This window comes from Hyperoodon ampullatus (genome assembly GCF_949752795.1).
Source record: "Hyperoodon ampullatus genome assembly, chromosome: 4".
Lineage (NCBI taxonomy): Eukaryota > Metazoa > Chordata > Mammalia > Artiodactyla > Ziphiidae > Hyperoodon > Hyperoodon ampullatus.
Window position 1 is genome coordinate 161,820,002 of NC_136917.1, and position 22,274 is coordinate 161,842,275.

Here is a 22,274-nt window from a genome sequence, read left to right on the forward strand (position 1 = left end):
TTTTTAATTGGATGACAGATTGCTCAAGTCTCCTTCAATTTACACACCACCCCCTTCATCTTTTCTTTCACTCACCATCTATTATTAAAGCTCCCACCTCATTTATCCTGTCGTTTCCAGACTGTTTTCGGGGCCCTGGTACTATCATCACTCCCCCATTTCCAGGGAAGCTTTTTATAAATGCGAGTCCCTTGGCTCCACCCTAGGAAGCCCCACCTGGGTTTTCTGAATGTTTCCCAGGATTCTGACGGACTGCTGCGGTTCAGAGCCACGACACCCCGTCGTTTTACACACAAGGTAGCTGAGTTCTCAGGAAGCAGAGTGGCTGGTCCAGGATGATGTGGTCTGGGCAGTTTTCCCCTGGGGATTATTGTCCTACTGCAGAGGCTCCCGTGCTGATCACCCACCCCCACTGCCAGTCGGGGCCACCTCTCTCCTTCCACTCCCAGGAAGCATCACAGACTCCTCTCTGAATTCTGATCTTCTTGGTTTTTTAAAAAATATTTTATCTCATCTCAGTGATTCTAGCTAAAAAGTCATACAGTCTTTTTTTTTTTCTAACCAGACTGCTTAATATCGTAGTTGTAAAATAAATGTTTTGCTGCGAACAGTTGTACTACTTCAGCTGACAAAGCAAGCTGGCTGTATCCCCAGCACATTTCTTCACAAAATATATCACCACCTCTGATCTCATCCTAACAGCTGCTTGTGTTTTACCCTGATCTTAACCTGGTCCACTGAGTTTCAACCTCCAGTGTTGTTTAGAGAGTGTAAGGATGAGATCAAGATGGAATTGAGATCTAGAAACACACAAATGCTGCTCTTCCCTATCAGAGTAAGTCAGAGGTGTCAGCTCCTGCCTTAAACCTTGATGGAAGGCTGTGATGAACGAGGGAAAGAGCTCAGGCCAGACTGGCTGCCTTGTGGGGGTCCTTCCCTTGTAGAGCAGTCAGGGAGCCAAGGGAGGGGGCAGGCAGAGTAGGGGCTGCTGCTCTAGGACCTGAGCTGGGTGGGCCTTGGGTGGGCCAGTCGGGGAAGAGAGGTTCCCCCCACCGACCCGCCCGCCCCACACACACACCCAGCAGATCGCCTTTCTGGAGAGAGAAAAGCCTGCCTCCCCCTAGAGGCCACAAGGGTCTTCATCGTTTCTAAAAGCAGAAAATCAAGGCTGAAGTGTTGGTATCTGATATTTCAGTTACTGTGAAATTTCTTTTCTTGCCCCTTATTCAGAATTCTGTGTTCCTGATTTGAGTTTGGTGCTTGTGTTCCTTTGCAGGGAGATCATAGACAACACCAGCAAAGAAAACGGGATTGACATCATTATGACTGATAGGACCTTCCACCTGATCGCTGAATCCCCAGAAGACGCCAGGTGAGGCGCTGTGCTGTCGACTTGGTCATAACTGCATCCTCGCTCCTGTGCAGGCCTGGACATCACATGGATCACTCTTGAGCCTACTGGCGCTGAAAAGATTTTAGTTGATTTTCTAGTTGGGTTTTTCTCTTGGGATGGTTGAAGAACTGAGAGTCGGAAGAGATGGATGTACTTGTCTCCTGGGGACCCTTTCCCTGGGCACTGTGTTCCATACAGTAAGCACACAGATTTCCAGCTTCACATGCCACTGGAGAGACCCCTTGTTAATTTACACTCAGGCTTTTATTGTCACCAGCAGCATATGTAAATTGTGCTGCTACACACAGTTGAAAGCCACCCTCTGGAAGCTTCTGAGCTTTGAAAGGGAGCAACTTCCATTTGCTTAAGGGTTGAAAAAACAGGAACATTAACCCTTAGCTGTTTAAATAAATGCTAGGACTGTGGCGTTGGGAGGGTGCTTAAGGCCTTGATAGTGAAGAATTCCGTCCGCTGGGAGAGATAGTTAACACTTAGGGAACTTACTATATTGCAGGCAGTGTTCCAAAATGCTTCACATATGTTAGCTCCAATTTCATTCTCACGACAACCCTATATAGGGTATCACTGTTATCCAGTATTACAGAATAGGAGACTGAGGTACAGAGAAAAGGTAGTATAATCTGTAAAGTAACGCAAGCTCAATTCTACTGAATGGAGGCACAAAGCTTCTTAAGGAGCTTAGATTTTTGACTGAGCTCGGAGGACAGTGGTGTCCCTCATTGGCTGGGGCAAGTTGTCTGACTTTTCTGGACCTTGGTTTCCATCGTAGTGCTGAGATGTGGCACAAAATTAAGAAGAGCTGGTGTTTGCTTCTCAGTGTGATGCATGGCAGGGTCATGCAGTGGAGCGTCTGTCTCTGTTCCTGCTGCCCTGTGGGTGTATAGGGCCATGATGGAGATGCCTGTCATCCACTCTGAGCAACGCCAGAAAATACCTTCTGATTTATGAGGCTGACATCCTTTGGGCTGTATTCTTCACTTTGCAGCTCAGAAAATCACTAGAATCTTCTAGTGAGTTCTCGGGGCCTTTACAACCGACCCCTTTCCCTTTGAATGTTTCTGTGTTGATATAACACCATGGTAGCAGCATTAAGGGCAAAGAAAATAATTCTTCCCATGGGAACAAACTAAAACCCCACTTGGATCCATAAATTATGACACAAGCTGGAAAAACAAGCAGACCTGGCATTAGAGCCCCATCATTCTGTCTGGGACTCCTAGAGACCACGTATGGTTTTTTGTGGTCCAGGGAATGCCCAGAGCTTTTACAGCTGAATTATAGGCCCAGCTGTCCTGTCTATTTTGTGCCATAATGAACCTGCTAAATTTAACATTTGGAATATTTTAGCCAAGGACTTTTTGCCCTGACCAGTGGAACACATTTTTAAAACTTCCTTTTCAGATTTCAAGTTGCACTTGATTTAAGGGGCGAGATTTGTATTAAGGAGGTCACCTGTACAGATGGAGAGAACAGCAAATTTTATGTGGGTGTGTGTGTGTGTGTCTGATCCCATGTGGCCTACATTTTGAATGTTTGTATTGTTCAGTGTTTGATTTAGGATATTTTTGAGCTTTATAAAGCAATGACTGAAGTCTTGCCTTTGAGTTAACCAGAATTGATGAACCAATTCATAAAGATGTTTCCCTTGGTCTCCCTAAGAGTCTGTATATGTTGAGTATTTTCAAGCTCTTGGTTACATCTTGCTCCTTCAGGAATCACAGGAGATAGATTTTAGTGCTTTGCTGTAAGTAACCTACATGACTTACCTTTAAATATAGGTATTAATTTTTTAGTTAAATATCGCATTGGGTACCAAGTACTTTCTCCTCTGTCTTAGTTATAGGAGTGTGTATATGTGTCTGATTAGCCCCCTCCAGGAGAAGGATGTCCTAGCATCTCTGTCATATTTGGTACCTCTCACTTTAGTTGCGTAATAAATGATGGATGGATGAACTGACAGAGATGGATGGATATTCATGGTCATTTTCCTCAAGCACGTGTTGTGTTTCTAGTTACATCATGACTTTTGTTCTGCTTGACTTTTCTGGAGTTGACATGTTTTCTTTTATTATCTGATTCTAATGTGGCTGCCGGTGAGAAAACTCATTTGAAATGAAGATAAAAGAGTTCTCTGGTCAAAATAATTTTCTACTTTCTACTCCAGGCAGTTGTTTTCTATTTCCAGCTCTCCTGTGGTTTTATTCACTTAAGTGGAAATCCTATCAGGTGGTTGGAAACCCCACCTGGGAATGAGCAGGGAAAATAGACATCCAGTGGCCACCCTGAGATGATGCTCTTACATTATTGGCCTTCTTACCTCAGAATTTAAAATTGAGAAGGCACTTGAATGTTCCCTAGGTTATAAATAATATCTTCAGCAAAGACCCTTGATCTAAGTGTGTGGGTAGAACTGAGGATTTCTTTTTTTGCTGCCAGTTTCTCTAGGAACTTAACCATCATCATTATTAAATATCTACTAAGGTCCTTGGGGCCAGAGGGAAAGGGTCTTCCCACTGATCTGAAGTTGCGTCAGATGGTACTTAAAGGCACCTTGGCTCTTTGTTCTAACTTCACTCCTCGGTATTATGAAACCCACATTTACCCGTGAGGAGTAGACATATTAAAAGAAATTTGCTCAGGGCTTCCCTGGTGGCGCAGTGGTTGAGAGTCCGCCTGCCGATGCAGGGGACGTGGGTTCTTGCCCCGGTCCGGGAAGATCCCACATGCCGCGGAGCGGCTGGGCCCGTGAGCCATGGCAGCTGAGCCTGCGCGTCCGGAGCCTGTGCTCCGCAACGGGAGAGGCCACAACAGTGAGAGGCCCGCGTACCGCAAAAAAAAAAAAAAAAAGAAAAGAAAGTTGCTCAGAGGAGATGTCGTGTTCCCAGAGGATGTGGAGAAGGGTGTCACTGTCTTGCATGCGGAGGTTGGCCACCCCTTGACTGTTGCTCTCTCCTCCCCACAGCCAGTGGTTTAGCGTGCTGAGTCAGGTCCACGCATCCACGGACCAGGAGATTCGGGAGATGCACGATGAGCAGGCAAACCCGCAGAACGCCGTGGTGCGTGAGCCTGGGTGGGGTGTGGAGGGAGGCGTCCCGACAGAGGGGACTGGGAATTTGTAGACAGTCTTTTTTTTTTTTTTTTAAATAAGAAATAGCATAATAATTAAAGAGAGAAACGGGAACATCTTGGTTAAAAATCATATAGAAAAACAGAGTAAATTATAGAAGATTGTAAGTAGTAATAGATTACGATTCTCCCACCTTAAAAAAAAATTCCAATTTTTATGAAACCGTGGAAGCCCTTTACACTTTTCTCCAAAGGATATAGTGAATTCCAAATTGTATTATTTCTGACATCACTGTATCCCAGGCATGTAAACAGAGCCACAAAATCATATTTCAGAGATAGTTTGATTTTCTCACAATTATAAAATTTGATGATAGATCATAGTGTAAATCAGAAAAGTTGTATGACTGAAAGAAGTTTGTAAACACCCTTCACTGAAAGTATTTTAGGAACAAGACAGAAAGATTCGTTTATACTTTATTTAATGAATAGACTGTAGATTTTGCCCTGTCTAGAGGCTGTCTGTACTGAATGAAGGGGGTCGTTTCCTTAGATAACTACTATTTTGCAATGAACACACAAAGAAGGAGGCTTTTTGTTTTCCTGTTTAGAGAGTCATCATCTAGGGGTGTTATCATGATGTGTGCTGTACTTGAATGGTTCTCTCAGTTTCTCTGCTTTTCACTTCTTTCCAGGGCACTTTGGATGTGGGGTTAATTGATTCTGTGTGCGCCTCGGACAGCCCTGATAGGTAAGCTCAGGTGTGACTCTTAAGAAAAGTAACTGCTGGATACCTGCGTGCGCCCACAGGCTCTGTGCTCTGGGCTGGGGAATGACTCTAGGCTGTGTATTCCCACCTGGTCAACCCCAGCAATCAAAGACTTCCTTCTTGGTACCCAGTTTGACCTCATCCGCAGTCTTCCTCGCTGGGTGTCTTTGGAGTGCGGCGGGTTGGAGGGGTCAGGGGTAGGGGAGACCTTGGAAACCTAATTTAGACAGTCATACAGGGACAGACTTGGGACTCAAGCAGGATGAAAATGCCTGTATCCCAGCACAGGGGTGGGTGTAGTTCCCCTTTCTAAAATTTCATAATGAATTTGAAAAGGATTTTGATGGCAATTTATATGTGGAGTATTAATAAATTAAACCACAAACATTTATTTTCCTTGACATGCCTACCTTACCTGTGCCCTTAAAATAGCATGTGTTTGGTTCTGTTTTTTGAAGGCAGATCATCTTCGGTGACGGTCTCGGGGGTCTTTGTACCCAGTGACCTTCGTCTTTCCCATCTCTGTTTTGCTTTGCAGCTTAGGAATTCTGAGTACGAATCAAAATTGACTTCTGCCTTCAATGACATAGCTTTAGAGAGAGAGTAGAAATGTATTCAAGTTGACAACAAAAATAGTGTCTCCTGGGCCGAGTGAGAATTCCGGGGTGTCCATCGCCCCACCGTTGACGAAGGCTCCTCTGAACCGTAGATTCTTTGTTTCTACTAGTCACCCTACACCTTCTCATACCTGGCTCAGGAACCTTTAACACGTGTGTGTCACGTCAGTAATTAAAGCCCAGATGCTTGTCTGACAGTCAAGTTCTGATCTGCGTCTCTCTCCTCCTAAACCCCTACATCAGGCAGGCTGGGCACGCGATGATCCACGCAAGAACCTTCCATCCCTACCCAGGCTTTTCTCTCTTCCTCAAGTATTCGCCTTTCTTCCTTCCCAACTACAGAAAAATCTTGTTTTTTAAGGAGCACCTGTCTGTCCATATTACAGTCCTGTTCATCTTCCTTTTCCTTGAACTCTTGCAGCACTTAACTTCAGCGAACATTTGAAAACTTGCAAGACGTTCTTCACAGTCACCAGCTTCGACGATTAGGAATTAATATGAGCAAGAGCCTATGAGAGACTCAGGGCATTGCCAGCTAAAAAGAGATGCAGGAGAGAGTACATTTCCATTATTAGGTTATCCCTGCCTGGGAAATGCACCCTTGTCAGATTGCATTGAAGGCATGGACCCAGGTAGCTCTTTGTACCAGGCATGATCAAGTGGATGAGGTGTTCCACCTATACCTTTTTACTGACCTCCTGTTACTGGTATCTGACATTTCATTATCCACCCACAGAAATATTATCCAAAGCCATACCCAGAGGCAGGAAGAAATTTACTTTGGAGAGGCATCAAAAAAAAATTTTCCCTCCCGGTCACCTTAGTTAGCCTTCCTGGAACTGAATTTCATCTGGAAAGTTCAGCATGAAGAAATGTTTTCCCTTCCAGGACCTTCAGAATGTGTTGCTCCAGTTTTAAAGGTTAATGAGGCATAAAATAAATCCTACAGAAATGAACAAGGTTTGCCTTAACGTAAAATACAAATAGCACTGCCGTTTTTATCCCTGGGACCCATAAGCTGGGGAAAAGGCATTTTGTCTTGGGTCAAACGGAGGTGGTGATTTCAGTGGAGCTAAGAGGTTTTGCTTCCTTCTCGCCCCACTGCTCAGACCCAACTCATTTGTGATCATCACGGCCAACCGGGTGCTTCACTGCAACGCAGACACGCCGGAAGAGATGCACCACTGGATAACACTGCTGCAGAGATCCAAGGGGGACACCAGAGTGGAGGGCCAGGAATTTATAGTGAGAGGTGATACCACTGATGCTTTTTTACTTGGAGTCCTGTTTTCATTTACACGGATGTCTGCCATGTTTCCATTTTGAGCCACTTTTCTGAGTCATTTTGTCTCTCGACATTGTTAAAAATCATCAAATAAGAAATGATCGTGGCTCTTTGTAGCAGATATATAGAAATCTGACCCATTTGTAAGCCGGATGCAAATTGTTACCTGGTATGTGAAGTTTCTCATCCTAGTTTTGAGCTGACACTTCATTCTTTCTTTCCAGGATGGTTGCACAAAGAAGTGAAAAACAGTCCGAAGATGTCTTCACTGAAATTGAAGAAACGGTGGTTTGTGCTAACCCACAACTCCTTGGATTACTACAAGAGCTCAGAGAAGAATGCTCTGAAGTTGGGCACCCTGGTCCTCAACAGCCTCTGTTCGGTCGTCCCGCCGGACGAGAAGATCTTCAAAGAGACAGGTAAGCGGTGTGGTGTGCTCAGGACTGGCTGGGCCTGAGACATGGCCTGTCCAGTCATAGGAGGTGTGGGTTTGCTCAGAGCAAAGGAGTGAGCTTCCTACCTGGGGTGTTTACGTTCCCCACCCCCCCAAAAAAATCTCTTTTGCTGATTTATCTTTTGAGGCTGTCCGTGGTTAGCTATATGAACACTTGATATGTAAACCATAGTAAAGGGGTCCTGATTTATTGGGTTACAGAAAGATTTTTCTAAGGGCAAGGAGATGTAAACAGACAAAAGTTTTCCTACAGGAAGCCTTATTTTTCTATGCCTGTGTTTTTGTCTTTCTCACCGTTGTACTGTGAGAGTCATAATGCAGCCTAAAAAAGGTAAACCCTGACTGTCAGTGAACATAACCTAGCATAATAAAAAGCGGTCACGTAAGCTTTTTTTTTCCCTTTCGGTATTACAAAAGGTGTTTCTAGATTGTTTATTTTGATTTTTTGTTGCTAGTCGTGATTTTGTGCTTTTGAAATACAGTTCCTCCATTCAAAAAAATACTCATGTATTTTTTTATTGTAGTCGCTCCATTCCATTTTCAGCTGGTTTCTGAACACCTGGACTGCTTGCTTGATACAATGGTTTCTTTTGAAGGGAGAATCTAAAGGAAAGGAAGACAAGGAACAGGAAGGGAAAAAGAAAGTCAGCAATCTGAGGGAAGAGTTTTCACTCTTGTTCCAGAGCCTTGAACTGGACTTTTGTTTATGCCTGTTCCTTCTTTGAGAGCAGGCCTTGCTAATTATATATTTATTATAATTCTGGGCTTCTCATTTTAATGTTAGTCTTCCCTTCGGAACGGTAAATTCCACGTGTCTTTGGTTACCTAGTGCAGGGCAGGGCACGTGGAGGAAGTCAGCAAGTAGCTGTTGAATTAATAAAGGGGCTCAGGTGGAGATGGCCTGGGTGCTGGATTTCTGGGACTCCGGTACGGGGACAGTACCCTGGTCCCCCAGGTTCATGCTGCCATGTGTGTGTGTGCGTGTGTGTGCGCACGCGTGTTGCCGTTGCAGGCTACTGGAACGTCACCGTGTACGGACGCAAACACTGCTATCGGCTCTATACCAAGCTGCTCAACGAGGCCACCAGGTGGTCCAGCGCCATTCAAAATGTGACGGACACCAAGGCCCCGATTGACACCCCGACCCAGCAGCTGATTCAGGATATCAAGGTGAGAGGGAGGGAGCCCAGCTCATAGTGGTTTACAGTAGCTCACAGATTCTCACCACGGGAACATCAAGATGTCAACGTTAGTCAAGCTTCATTTTCATTCTGTAATCAGAACTAACTCTTGGTTAATTTTGTGTTCATATATATCCTGGCTTTTAAAAATCTAAATGCTAGACTGCATTTAGAAAATGCAAAAATTGACGTCAAATTGAAATTTGACACTAAAATTATCTTGTGTCTGGGGAGGTGTTACGTATCGCCACTGAGGCAAACCTGATTGTAGAGCTGTGTAGGCGGAGGGACAATGGTCTGTAATTTGGGGTGTGGGGCTCCCCAGTCACAGGGACGTGGTGTGATCTGTGTTGGGGACAACCTGCATGTCACAGGTTCCACTCGAGCCCAGGTTGGGGACCTTCTAGAAGTAACACAATAATTCTACTTTCGGGCTTCCCTGGTGGCGCAGTGGTTGAGAGTCCGCCTGCCGATGCAGGGGACACGGGTTCGTGCCCCGGTCCTGGAAGATTCCCACATGCCGTGGAGCAGCTGGGCCCATGAGCCATGGCCGCTGAGCCTGCGCGTCCGGAGCCTGTGCTCTGCAACGGGAGAGGCCACAACAGTGAGAGGCCCGCGTACCGCAAAAAAAAAAAATTCTACTTTCACTGCAGTTTCTAGATCACACAAGCGGATTCACTAAGAGGCCACGTGGGTCTAGAAAGCTTGGAATCCTTATCAGGTGCCTCCAAACTCACAGAAGAAGCTCCCAGGTCTCTGGACCAACACTGAACTTGTTCAGTTGTAATTTCCTGTTTATAAAGATTAGTGGCCGTGAGTGTATATCGAATGAATGAACAAGCAAAAGAGTGAACCGTTAAATGGCAGCCATGAATAAGGATCACGGCGCTCATTTTCCAGGCATGGAAACGGAGACATGGGATATTCTGGTTGCATTGCTCACTTAGCTGGTCAGCCCCTGATGCAGTCGCAGGTCAAGGGAATTATTTTTATTCTGTTCCTCCAAGTTATCCATGTAGGCAGATTCCCTATGCAAAGGAAAGAGCCAGAGCTGTGACAGAAAAGGTGCCAGAATGATAGTGAGGCGGATATTTATTTACTGATGTACATCAAAGGAAATAAGCTAATTAGATGCAGGAGGCAAACTGTGCCTTTGTAAAGGTGGGAGAGGGTCTAATACATCGGTAGTATATTATTACCCACCAAATTCAAGTCAGCCTCTTGATTCCAAAATGATATGTTTTCTGGGTGTTTGGAGCCAAATTCCTGCAGGTCAGTTATCCTACAAACTACAGAGCTGTCCATGGAGCCCAAGGAGCTTGAAACTAATAATGTCATTTCTAGTCTTAAAAAAATGAATTTGTTGAAGCTTTCTTGTGAAAAAAGAGAGAGAAAAAGCACATATCAGCTGAAGTTTCTCTTCAAAGCTGTATCTTATTTACCTGTACATTTACTAAGTCATTGGAAATCAGACATTAAAGAGTAAATAGAGTTTTAAATGGGAAATGGTGCTTCTTAAGAAATGAGACAAATATATTTACTAAAATTCATTTGAAATCAGACATTAAAAGAGTCAATAGAATTTTTGGATATGAAGCAATGCTTCTTAAGAAATGAGACAGGTCGCCCTAATTAAGTCCATACCAATTTTTTTAAGGGATTACAACATACTTCTTTCTGGTTTTCAATTGGGTGTTATTGAAAAAGCTTCATAGCAGAAATGAACTTGCCACGACAGAATGATTCATTGCCCCTCCTGCAACTGTTCTGTGGATTTAAAGCTCTAAAAGTGACTTTGGCTTTTTCAGATCCCAGATGAGTGCTTTAGGAACATAAATACGTGATGAAATTCTCTGAGAAGAGCTCTTAAATTTCAGGAGTGAGAACGGAGGCCCAAGGAAGAACAGTCTCGCTGATAACGTATTAACGTGTCATTTTCAGGGGGAGGATACAAAAGACCAATGAGAGAGCTAGCAAAATGTGTTTTTAAAATGAATTATAGGGACTTCCCTGGTGACGCAGTGGTTGAGAGTCCGCCTGCCAATGCAGGGGACACGGGTTCGTGCCCTGGTCTGGGAAGATCCCATATGCTGCGGAGCGGCTGGGCCCGTGAGCCATGGCCGCTGAGCCTGCACGTCCGGAGCCTGTGCTCCACAACGGGAGAGGCCACAACAGTGAGAGAGGCCTGCGTACCGCAAAAAAAAAAAAAAAAAGAATTGTAGACAAGGATGACATGATTTGACCAAATGATTTATGGCTAAATAATTAGCAAGAAAAGTTTAATTTCTTTCAGTGTATGTAATTTCCAGAGAGAAGATTTTTCAATAACATGGGAAAATATGCAGATCAAAGAAAGAGAATGAGCTGTGTAAGAAAAATGTGTGTGTGTGTGTGTGTGTGTGATTTGTCGTCAAACGTGACTTGTGGGTATCTTCGTGCTTGAGGTGATTCATGCTGGATTCCCACCTCCATCCCTAGGCTACAGGTGTTTTGTGACTTGTGAAAAACATTCTCGTTCAGGAGGATGCAGATGGCTTTGTCCTTTTACGTGTATGTTTCTGACAATAAGCTCGTGGGCTTTCCCTAACGGCTCTGTTCTTCTCAAGGAGAACTGCCTGAACGCGGACGTGGTGGAGCAGATCTACAAGCGGAACCCTATCCTGCGCCACACCCACCGGCCCCTGCACTCCCCACTCCTGCCCCTGCCCTACGGAGACATCAACCTCAACCGTGAGTCCTGAATTCCTCCTGGACCCAGGACACTGTGCTGTGGTTTCCCTGTTAACTCTTTAGCTCTGTCATATTAGCGTTAGTTGGTTATAGTGATGTCAGTGTTGTTGTATTAAAAAACATGCCAGTACTCCCCAGGAACGCCAAGTACCCTTAATCTACTGGAGAACCAGATCCTAAACAGTTGTCTTGCATGTCAAATGCGGAACCTGCTTGGCAACAGACCAGCTTTTCAGTAAGCATTATTGCGCAGTAAAATAGTTTAGTTACTTGTGTGCCTCTGTTTGGCTGATTCGAGTGTCCAGAGCACGTGGTGGGCACTGCACCCTGAAATAGTTCTGGTCCCCGTTCCTGCCTCTTGTCTGCTGTTCAGAGTGTACCTTCTCCAAAGCCCTCATGTGACTCGTGTTCATTCTGCTTCTCCTAGTGCTGAAAGACAAAGGCTACACGACACTTCAGGATGAAGCCATCAAGATATTCAATTCCCTCCAGCAGCTGGAGTCCATGTCTGACCCTACTCCCATCATCCAGGGCATCCTCCAGACGGGGCACGACCTCCGCCCTCTGCGAGACGAGCTATACTGCCAGCTTATCAAACAGACCAACAAGGTGCCCCAGCCGGGCAGCGTGGGCAACCTGTGCAGCTGGCAGATCCTTACCTGCTTGAGCTGCACCTTCCTGCCCAGCCGGGGGATCCTCAAGTACCTCAAGTTCCACCTGAGAAGGTACGAGTGGCCTGGGCAGCACTGCTCACGTCGGGAGTGCAGTGGACACAGTTCAGATAAGTTGGACCTGGAACAGAAGACACCTTGTGTGGGTCGGGCTCCTAGGTCACCCGAGCTGGCTTACAGGGCACAGATGACCTTTTTCTCTCTAAGCCACCCACACGGGGCTGATCCAGGGACAGGTCCCTTTGGGTGTAGTGTCCTAAAGTGTAGGACGTTGATAAATTTAATTACCACTACTCTATATAAACAGGGAAAAAAGAAAAACAACTTGGATATTTGTTCCAGATCAAACAGGTAGAGGCTGTCTGATTCACTGTGGAAAAATAATTTTCATGCAATAGTATGAGGCACGTGGCTCTTTCAAATATAATAGCTCTGCAGAGGTCAGCTAGTAGCAGAAGTTGCTCCCGGTCATACTTGGGCTCTTTGGTCTTTGGATTTTCTCTCTGTCTTTCTTTTCTTTTCTTTTTGTTTTTTTTTTTTTTTTTTTTGGTCCTTAAATAGCACAGGATGAGCTAGGCAAGTGGCTGGCGTTTGCTCTGCACTGGGACCCCATTCACCGTGTTGGTCTGCAGCACGTTGAAGCTGCCCGGCTCCCTGTAGCCAGCCATCCTCAAATCTTGAAATTAACAGTTAGTGTTTGGCTCCTAGGATACGGGAACAGTTTCCAGGAACCGAGATGGAAAAATACGCCCTCTTCATTTACGAATCTCTCAAGAAAACCAAATGCAGAGAGTTTGTGCCTTCCCGAGATGAAATCGAAGCTCTGATCCATCGGCAGGAGATGACGTCCACGGTGTATTGCCATGGCGGGGGCTCCTGCAAGATCACTATCAGCTCCCACACCACAGCCGGGGAGGTGAGGGAGAGGCCCAGCTGCCCACGTGCTTACTTATATCCGGAAAACTGGGCGCAGTTAGGCTGGCCATCATGCACAGTTGTGGCTGGCATAGCACAGCTGCTCAGTAACCAAGGAAACAGACGTAATCCTGCTAATCCAAGAAGCAGTCAATGCCTAGTAGAGATTGCGGACCTGACTCAGATATGTCCGCCGTGACAAGGGTTTAACCTCTCACTTCTGCAGTGTTTTTCTGTTTGCCACACAAATATCTAGCACGTTGGGTCAGGTGAACATGTTTTCATTTTTCCTTCTTTTTTCAATTTAAACTTAGTACCCTAAAACCAACTGGCTAAAAGGAATAGTGCAGTAAAACCCGGAAAAGCTGGTGTAGCAGACATATCAGTGGAAATCGCTATGAGTTCGTGAATTTATCAGGCAAATGGGCTTTAGTTTTCACGTGCTTACGGGTTTGCAAGAAACCGGCCGGCATCTGCCCCTAGCTGTGGGCAAAATAACCTGTGTTCTCTTTGGCAAGGAAGAGAGAGAACTGATTTCAGGAGCACCGGGGAAAACAGCGCCTTGGAGATTCCATACATGACAGTGTTGGGAGGTTGCTTGGACCCTCACTTTTGCTGGCCGCTCCCTCTGGGTTCTGATGAAGGCGTATTCTAGAACCACAGCTTCGGAAGCTGAAGGCCCCGTGTTTTCCAGGTGGTGGAGAAGCTGATCCGAGGCCTGGCCATGGAGGACAGTAGGAACATGTTTGCACTCTTTGAGTACAACGGACACGTCGATAAAGCCGTCGAAAGCCGGACCATCGTAGCAGATGTATTAGCAAAGTTTGAAAAGTAAGTTCCTTCTCCCTGCAGTGCCAGCAGATTAGAGGAAAGACGTTAAGAGCAAGAGGGTTTGAACTTTGATTCCATTTTTGGCTTCAGGGTCCATTTGAGTTCATCTCATTTTACTTGTTTTAAAGCATATTTAATTTCTCATCTCTCTCTGCTGCCTATTTCTCTTGATTCCTAGATAGAGCCACTGTCTCAAATAGGATTCACCCCATCGTTGATCCCCTACCCCATTCTTCTCTTGGTGTCTTGCTGTCACCCTTATCTTGGAATTTTCTGATTCTCAGATTTTCACTTGTCATTAGCTTTGAAGCTGGGCGAGTAGACAGAAGCCACCTTATAAACTCTTCAGACTGCATTTTGTATCTCTTGGACCTACAATATTCACACCCCCCAAGTAACACAAAAGATATTCCTGGGCTTCCCTGGTGGCGCAGTGGTTGAGAGTCCGCCTGCCGATGCAGGGGACGCGGGTTCATGCCCCGGTCCGGGAAGATCCCACATGCCGCGGAGCGGCTGGGCCCGTGAGCCATGGCCGCTGAGCCTGCGCGTCCGGAGCCTGTGCTCTGCAACGGGAGAGGCCACGGCAGTGAGAGGCCCGCGTACCACAAGAAAAAAAAAACAAAAAGATATTCCTCCTTTAGCATGATGCCAGTACCAGTAACGAGACTCCAGCAGGGCTGGGCCCTGCCCTTCCCCAGCTGCATAAGGGGCAGGAGTAGCTTTAACTAAGAAATGGGCCAGGGGACCAAGAGGTTTAGAACAGCCCCAAACTTCCAAGTCCCAGAGGAAGTGGCATCCTCTCCTCAGGTTAGGCCTGGTCTACGTGCTTTGTTGGAAATAAACCACAACGGGAGAGGGGACATGGCGAGGGATATTCCTACTTTCTGTAAACACAGCCTCCCAAATCTTCATGTCAGGTGTTATAAATATTATAGTTTGAGAGTCGACAAAGGGAATGAAGGAATAGGCTCTGTTTCTTTGCTTTCTGTGCGTAGCTAAGACTAACCAGAGCGGTACACTCGGGACATACTTCTTAGCCCGGTTTACCTGAAGGCTGCCTGTTGGTTGTCTTAAAGTAAAACTAGGATAAAAGTGTGTTTTTCACCTCTGGGTAAATACAATTAGCAAGGGAACTCTGATAAGCTTCGCTCTGGCTCTAGTTTCTCTCCCGCCATCCCCCTCTCCACCCTCTCTGCTCTCTGCGCACAGACAGGATGTCTGAATCCTTGCCGAGAATACACCATATGCAGTGAACTCCCTGTGGGTCACCCATGGCCCATTTCTCATTTTGCTTTCTGAGTCTCTCTCGACTTCCGTCCATAGGCTGGCGGCCACATCAGAGGTGGGTGACCAGCCCTGGAAATTCTACTTCAAACTTTACTGCTTCCTGGACACAGACAACGTGCCAGAAGACAGCGTGGAATTTGCGTTCATGTTTGAACAGGTACCTAGAGCTCTGAGGCTCCTTTGCAGACGAGCAGGGGTGAAACCCGTTCATACCCCTCGTGCATTAACTGCTAGTCCTTGGAAATCACACGTAGCAGTAGAATTCCCAGCGTGGACAGGGTCAGCTGCTCTTTCATTCATTTGTAGACGGAAACTTCTACACGTATTATATGAACTCCGGGGACAGGGGAGAGGGTAGCGGGGAGCAATAAGAAATCAGATAGATATACATGTTCAGTGGTACCCATGCGAGGGAGACCCTTGAGGCAGCACGGGAGGGTTAGGGTACGATTTTAAGGAAGGTGGCCTTTGGTGGAACAAGGGAGCAAGCCAGGCGGGCGTGGTGTCGCACAGCCGTGCCTGGCCCATAGCACCGCTGACCGCTTTGTTGCAGGCCCACGAAGCCGTCGTCCACGGCCACTACCCGGCCCCCGAGGAAAACCTGCAGGTCCTGGCTGCCCTGCGGCTGCAGTACGTGCAGGGAGATTACGCGCCCCACGCCCCGGTGCCGCCCCTGGAGGAGGTCTACTCGCTGCAGAGACTCAAGGCCCGCATCAGCCAGTCCACCAAGAGCTTCGCACCGTGTGAGCGGCTGGAGAAGCGCCGCACGAGCTTCCTGGAGGGGACGCTGCGCCGGAGCTTCCGGACGGGGCCAGCGGTGCGGCAGAGGGCGGAGGAGGGTCAGATGCTGGACATGTGGGTCAAGGAGGAGGTCTCGTCCGCGCGGGCCAGCATCATCGGCAAGTGGAAGAAGTTTCAGGGGATGAGCCAGGAGCAGGCCATGGCCAAGTACATGGCCTTGATCAAGGAGTGGCCCGGGTACGGGTCGACGCTCTTTGATGTGGAGGTGAGAGCTGCCTGCTGCTTCTCGGACCGGGCTGCACCGGGGTCTGTGCGACCACCACCATGGTCAGATTCCTGGGGAGGGAGGACCTGCTGGAACACTTGGCTCTCTCACCCTCTCTTGTTAGAGCCCCCAGATTTTACCCTTCACACCCGCCACCCACCCAAAGTTTTATTCCTCCTTTACAGTAAATGCTCTTGTAATGTTAGAAGGGAGTGGAAAATTAAGGTGTCCTCTATTCATAAATAATTTCTGATTCTTTCTTATTCAAGCTATAGCCCCAGCGACAAAGTGCTGGTAAAAATCTGCATTAAAGTTAAAAAAAAAATTTTTTTAGAACTGTGTCCATAAAATTAGAAAATTTGGATATCCTTGGATTTTACATTTTTATCTTTTTCCCATGACTGTTTGAAGGGAAGAATTTGTATTTCACAATTTGAATTTGGCTAAATTCACATCAACCCAGTACTGATTCATATCCTTTTTTTTTTTAACATCTTTATTGGAGTATAATTGCTTTACAATGGTGTGTTAGTTTCTGCTTTATAACAAAGTGAATCAGGTATACATATACATATGTTCCCATATCTCTTCCCTCTTGCGTCTCCCTCCCTCCCACCCTCCCTATCCCCCACCCAGGTGGTCACAAAGCACCGAGCTGATCTCCCTGTGCTATGTGGCTGCTTCCCACTAGCTATCTATTTTACATTTGGTAGTGTATATATGTCCATGCCACTCTCTCACTTTGTCCCCAAATCCTCAAGTCCATGCTCTAGAGTGAAGTAAGTCAGAAAGAGAAAAACAAATACCATATGCTAACGCATGTATATGGAATGTAAGCAAAAAAAAAAAAGGTCATGAAGAACCTAGGGGTAAGACGGGAATAAAGACACAGACCTTTTTTTTTTTTTTAAGTAGACCATTTATTGCAAGAAAATCTTACTAATGATTGAGATCAAGGCTTGGCAAACTGCAGCCCGTGGGCCAAATCCTGCCTGCCTCCTTTTTTCGTAAAAAAAAGTTTTATTGGAACACAGCAGGGCTCATTCCTTTATATATTTTTCTCTGGCTGCTTTTACACTGAAATGGCAGTGTTGAGTACATGTGACAGAGACCACAAAGCCTAAAATATTCACTATCTATCCCCTAACAGATAAGTTGGCCAACCCTTCGTCTAGATAAACCAACCCTTGGTCTGTTTTTCTTATGATCATAATCATTCAGGATGTTATCTGATGACTTTTAAATGAAGCTCTATAAAAATCTAAATGTTGATCATATATTCCAAGATCCTTTCATGACTTTTCATTGGATGCTATCTTTGGGTTGGTTGGTTGGTTGATTCAATTACATTTGTTTTTAAGTATAAATCAGATGCTTTGTACAAGTACCTCCTCTTCTGTGTCACCAGTGTGTATCCCTCCTGATTCCCATGGCCCTGTGTTGTCATCCCCTACAGCCAGCCCGGCTCTTATTTTCCTCCACTGATCCATGCAGGAAGGTCTATTGTTAAACCAATGAGGTTGACCACCATACACACTTAAGGTCATTGCGGCTCCTTGTCACGAGACGTGTTTTTCAAGAGGAGCCCAAACTGCTCAGCACAGATTGGGAGAATTTCTCTCTGTGATCCTAGATTTTGTATTTGAAGAATAATCATCCAAAACAGGACGGGGAGGCAGAACTAGCGATAGAAGAGAGTAGCCCTGGCTCGGGCTGCTTGATTCACTGGGGAATCACTGTCAAGTTCCACGGCTACGGCCGCCTCCGCATAGCTAATTCAGATGGCAGGAGGGTGATGATGTTGAGAGGTGGAGAGTCCAAGCACGATGTTGGATTTACCAAGTAGGATTCCCCGGATGCACAGGATTGATCAGCTGGTCAGAAATCCATCAAGGCAGCCAAAGAGCCACCATTTCTCATATCTTGTATTTCAATTCCCCCAGCATAAGGACACGCTGAATGCACTCAGCATTCTTTGCAGAGTGCTGGACTCAAAACCTCTCTTGTGGTTTCTATGTTCTGTTTCTAACTTTTATGATCTCTTACACTAACTCTTGCCCCGCAGTGCAAGGAAGGCGGCTTTCCCCAGGACCTCTGGCTGGGCGTCAGCGCAGACGCTGTGTCTGTCTACAAGCGCGGGGAGGGGAGACCGTTGGAAGTCTTCCAGTACGAGCACATTCTCTCCTTCGGGGCCCCCCTGGCCAACACGTACAAGATCGTCGTCGATGAGAGGGAGCTGCTCTTTGAAACCAGTGAGGTAAGAGGCAAATCTTTCATCCGTGGCCTTGACAAAATAGGAAGACAACACCCCGCTTCCTGATGCCTTTGACCAAGTAATTTTATTTGGATATTTCGCTTTGAAGATATAGGAAGGTACAGCATGGTGCTCCTTCCCCAGCTGCAGGTTTCTCACAGGCCAAAATCTGACAGCCCCACATTTGTTCTGTGTACCTCTGCAACAGGGAAATTTGGTTCCCTTGTACCCTTGTAAGAAAAGAAGAGAAAGGAAAGTGATGTAGAGGTCCAAAAAAAAAAAAAAATATATATATATATATATATATATATATATAGCTTGGCAATAAAGCCTTGTGAAACTTACTAGACGAGGCGGCAGTGGATCACAGCTGTGAGACATGGGTCTGGCAGTGTCCACGGAGCAGGAGGGAGTGACCTGGACAGAGCTAATTCTAGCTCACAAAAAACATCTCTATATATGTATGCCATCCCGCTCCAAAGCGTAAAATATGATAATAGCGATAATACGAGAAGCCTGTCGAGGTCTCCACATAGGGAGCTGCTAACAAGCAAAGGTGGGAAATGGACATGAATCACACACTGCCCGTTTGGCTGTTGGTGTACAGTGATGGAGAGGAGGTGCTGTGTAGCAGGGTGGGAAGAGGTGGGGCTTTGACTGGAGGGCCCCAGGCGCCAGGCTGCCGGGTTTGCACAACTCCAGTAAACAGCGCGGAACTGCCATGGGCTCTTTGATTGTGTGTGATGTTTAACAACAGTGCTTTTACAAACAGTGTGCGGGGGATTGGAAGGGAAGAGAGATCAGGGAAATGGGAGCCAGTTAGGGTGCCTTCACAGGGACGCAGGCCAGCCATCAGGAGGGACGGGCCAGAAGGGGTGACGGTGGACGCACCATGAAATAGCTACTGCTGGACTCCCAGAGCTGGCAGGGAACAGAACGGGCACACGAGGCTTTGCCAGCTCCTCGGGCCTCAGCTCTGTGTCTCCAGCTGCATCACGAGGTTTTGACCAGCACGATAGGATGCAGTCTTTAAAAGCTGTGATTGTGGGCTCTGTCGTGTACCTGTATCTTCAGTGGGGACAGTGATCCCAGCCCTGATCCTACCCACACACTAGTGTCCTTGGGTGGGGGGCTTTTTATCGTGCAAAATCTGACAGTTTTACATCAGGCAACCACCAGGTGGCACACGTCACACGTGGAAAGGCCACGAGTCCCCCTTCTACCCAATGAGGAAGAGGGAAAAGCAGCTCTAACTCTCGGCTTCCTACACAGCCTGCGCCGTGGATTCGCACGGCAGGCTGGTGGCTTTTGCTGGGAGGACAGGCCCCCTCCTGCCAGCGCTGGGCAGAGGATGTCTGGTCGTTAGCCTGGGTCCCCTGGGCCCTCAGAAACTTGTGACCGTGGGCTGATTCTGCTCCCGCCCCCGGCAGGTGGTGGACGTGGCCAAGCTCATGAAAGCCTACATCAGCATGATCGTGAAGAAGCGCTACAGCACCTCGCGCTCCGTGAGCAGCCAGGGCAGCTCCAGGTGAAGGTGGCCGTGGGTCCACGTGAATTGAGCATCTCCACGTGCCGCCCCCTCGGCCCCAGCCGGCTCCTGCACCTGCAGCCCAAGGCGAGGCTGCCCAGGCTTTCCAGAAGCCCCTCGTCGGAGGGTGGTGTCTCGGGGGACCTTTCATCCTGTCCACTCCAGTGATCAGTGTCTCAAGCTGTCGACCCAGTTTCCAAAGCTTTACTTCTTTTAGATGACACATGCCTTAAAAAGAGAGGAAACGAAACCCACGCTGCCACCAAAGCAGCCAGAAGTGCCTTAACTTGTGGAACTGACACTAATCCACCTTAACTGTGCTACTGAAGAGAAATGCTTTCCCGCCCTTTTAAGGGAGACGTGCTAAGCTTGAGGGGAGTGGAGGGGGGGCGTTGATCCATCTATTCTGCACTAACCTCCCAGCCTGATTTCCCCCGGGAGGGAAGGTGAGGGAGCGGGGATGAGGGACGGAGGGAGAGCAAGAGGACAACGGTCTGTTTTAGTTGGAGTGCTGCTGGCAGCCTTCCTCATGGACATATATTAACTTTTTCTCTGTGTTTCATCTTTTAAGTGCATGCGCCTGCCCGTGCACGCATGTGTCCATAAACCCATCACTTCCATCATTGTTCCGTGAGCATCGAAAGCAAAGGGAAAGAGGATGTGCAATGGCGAAACGTCTGTATATTTTAATAGTTCAGAGTGAGAGTCGTCAGCTGTTACTTTACAAGGTGGTTTTATTAACAACCTGGAATCCTGGAGTTTCCTGTCTTTGCTGTATTCCGAAAGCCACATTTTGACTCCAGTTTTGTTTCACGTGTAGCAAAGTCTGCCATCTGTGTCTGCTGTATTACAAACAGATATGCAGCCTACAGATAACTGTATTTATAAACCGCTCTTAAACAGCTGGCTCCAAGGCTGTTTTTAGAACTGTATGAAGGCCTTTTGGAGTCATTAGTTTCTATGAGATTTAAGTTAAAAAATGTTTCTTGGAAGGTTAGCTCGTACCACTCTGGGTAGATTGCAACATAACCATGTTGGAATATGGGGGAAAGATGCTACCTTCCTTGAAAGCATAACACGAGTGGATCTTCAAAGGACCCTGACATTCAATGCTGAGGTTTTAATAAAATACACACCTATTTTATCCCACGTGTATAATGGTGGTCTGAATAAGGCCCCTGTAAATAAATCAGCATTTATGACCAGAAGAAAAATAATCTGGTCTTGGACTTCTATTTTTATACAGAGAAGTTGTAAAGACTTAGGCCAACTAAGTCTACCCACGAAGAAAAAGGAAATTTGCCTTACCCCTATGGACAGCCATGCGGAATCATTGTTTGTTGGCTCAAGAAAGTCTGACAATAAAAGATATTAGTTAACATGCAGTGTAATTTCTTTATGGGGCAGCTCTAAATACCATATGGACTTTGTTTTTGTTGGGTTTTGGGTTTTGGTTTTTTTTTTTTTGTGGTATGCGGGCCTCTCACTGCTGTGGCCTCTCCCGTTGCGGAGCACAGGCTCTGGACACGCAGGCTCAGCGGCCATGGCTCACGGGCCCAGCCGCTCCGCGACATGTGGGATCTTCCCAGATCGGGGCATGAACCCGTGTCCCCTGCATCGGCAGGCGGACTCCCAACCACTGCGCCACCAGGGAAGCCTGGGTTTTGGTTTTAATGCTTTGGGCTTCAAAGGGTTGAAGCTGAGCTGTGTGTTTCATGCACTTGATCACCAGGTCTAAAAGCAAACACATATAGACATCTCAGATGCTTTTTTAGACACAGAGCATGACTCCAAGAAAGCTGAGAAGGTAAAAGACCAGGTTCGATGAAATCACAGAAAGCTAAGGACTTGAATTGTGGGTGTCGGAGTGCCTCCTATAGCTGAGCCCCAAGATGCCTGATGGCGAAATCATGGTCCTGCATCCACTGGCAGCCCTGATCACTGTGAGCACAAGACAGGGGGAGCTTGTTTAGCGACCCATTTACCCAAAGAACCAGCCGGGGACGTGGGTCTCACCTGCACAGGCTCCTCGGCCAGACACAGCACGTGAGCAGCACCAGTCCCTCCTGTCCCTCTCTAACCGCTTGTGTGTCGGTGCGTCTGTGTGTCCGCGAGACCCCTCTCCCCACTCCACAGGGATTGGGAGACGACCTGAAGCCAGGTGCTGCCCCAGCACCTGTGGCCTCGAGGTGACGAGAGGGAAGGTGAGCTAAGGCTCGGATATTTTCTTGTCTTTGTTTTCATTTCAGGCCCTGCTAGCAGCTGG

The 22,274-nt window shown here is 46.9% G+C and overlaps 1 protein-coding gene across 1 annotated transcript in view; it reads left to right on the forward strand.

Moving 5' to 3' along the window:
- Nucleotides 1-20,012, forward strand: part of MYO10 (myosin X) — a gene marked incomplete at both ends in the record, with an annotated part of 225,099 nt that extends 205,087 nt beyond the window's left edge. Inside the window, 14 exon segments of the mRNA XM_079701754.1 lie at nucleotides 1,277-1,372; nucleotides 4,377-4,470; nucleotides 5,176-5,231; nucleotides 6,976-7,118; nucleotides 7,376-7,570; nucleotides 8,618-8,775; nucleotides 11,393-11,516; nucleotides 11,944-12,241; nucleotides 12,896-13,103; nucleotides 13,797-13,933; nucleotides 15,257-15,377; nucleotides 15,774-16,226; nucleotides 18,292-18,483; nucleotides 19,911-20,012. Coding sequence (XP_079557880.1) covers nucleotides 1,277-1,372; nucleotides 4,377-4,470; nucleotides 5,176-5,231; nucleotides 6,976-7,118; nucleotides 7,376-7,570; nucleotides 8,618-8,775; nucleotides 11,393-11,516; nucleotides 11,944-12,241; nucleotides 12,896-13,103; nucleotides 13,797-13,933; nucleotides 15,257-15,377; nucleotides 15,774-16,226; nucleotides 18,292-18,483; nucleotides 19,911-20,012 — 2,377 coding nt within the window.
- Between the last annotated feature and the right edge of the window lie 2,262 nt (nucleotides 20,013-22,274).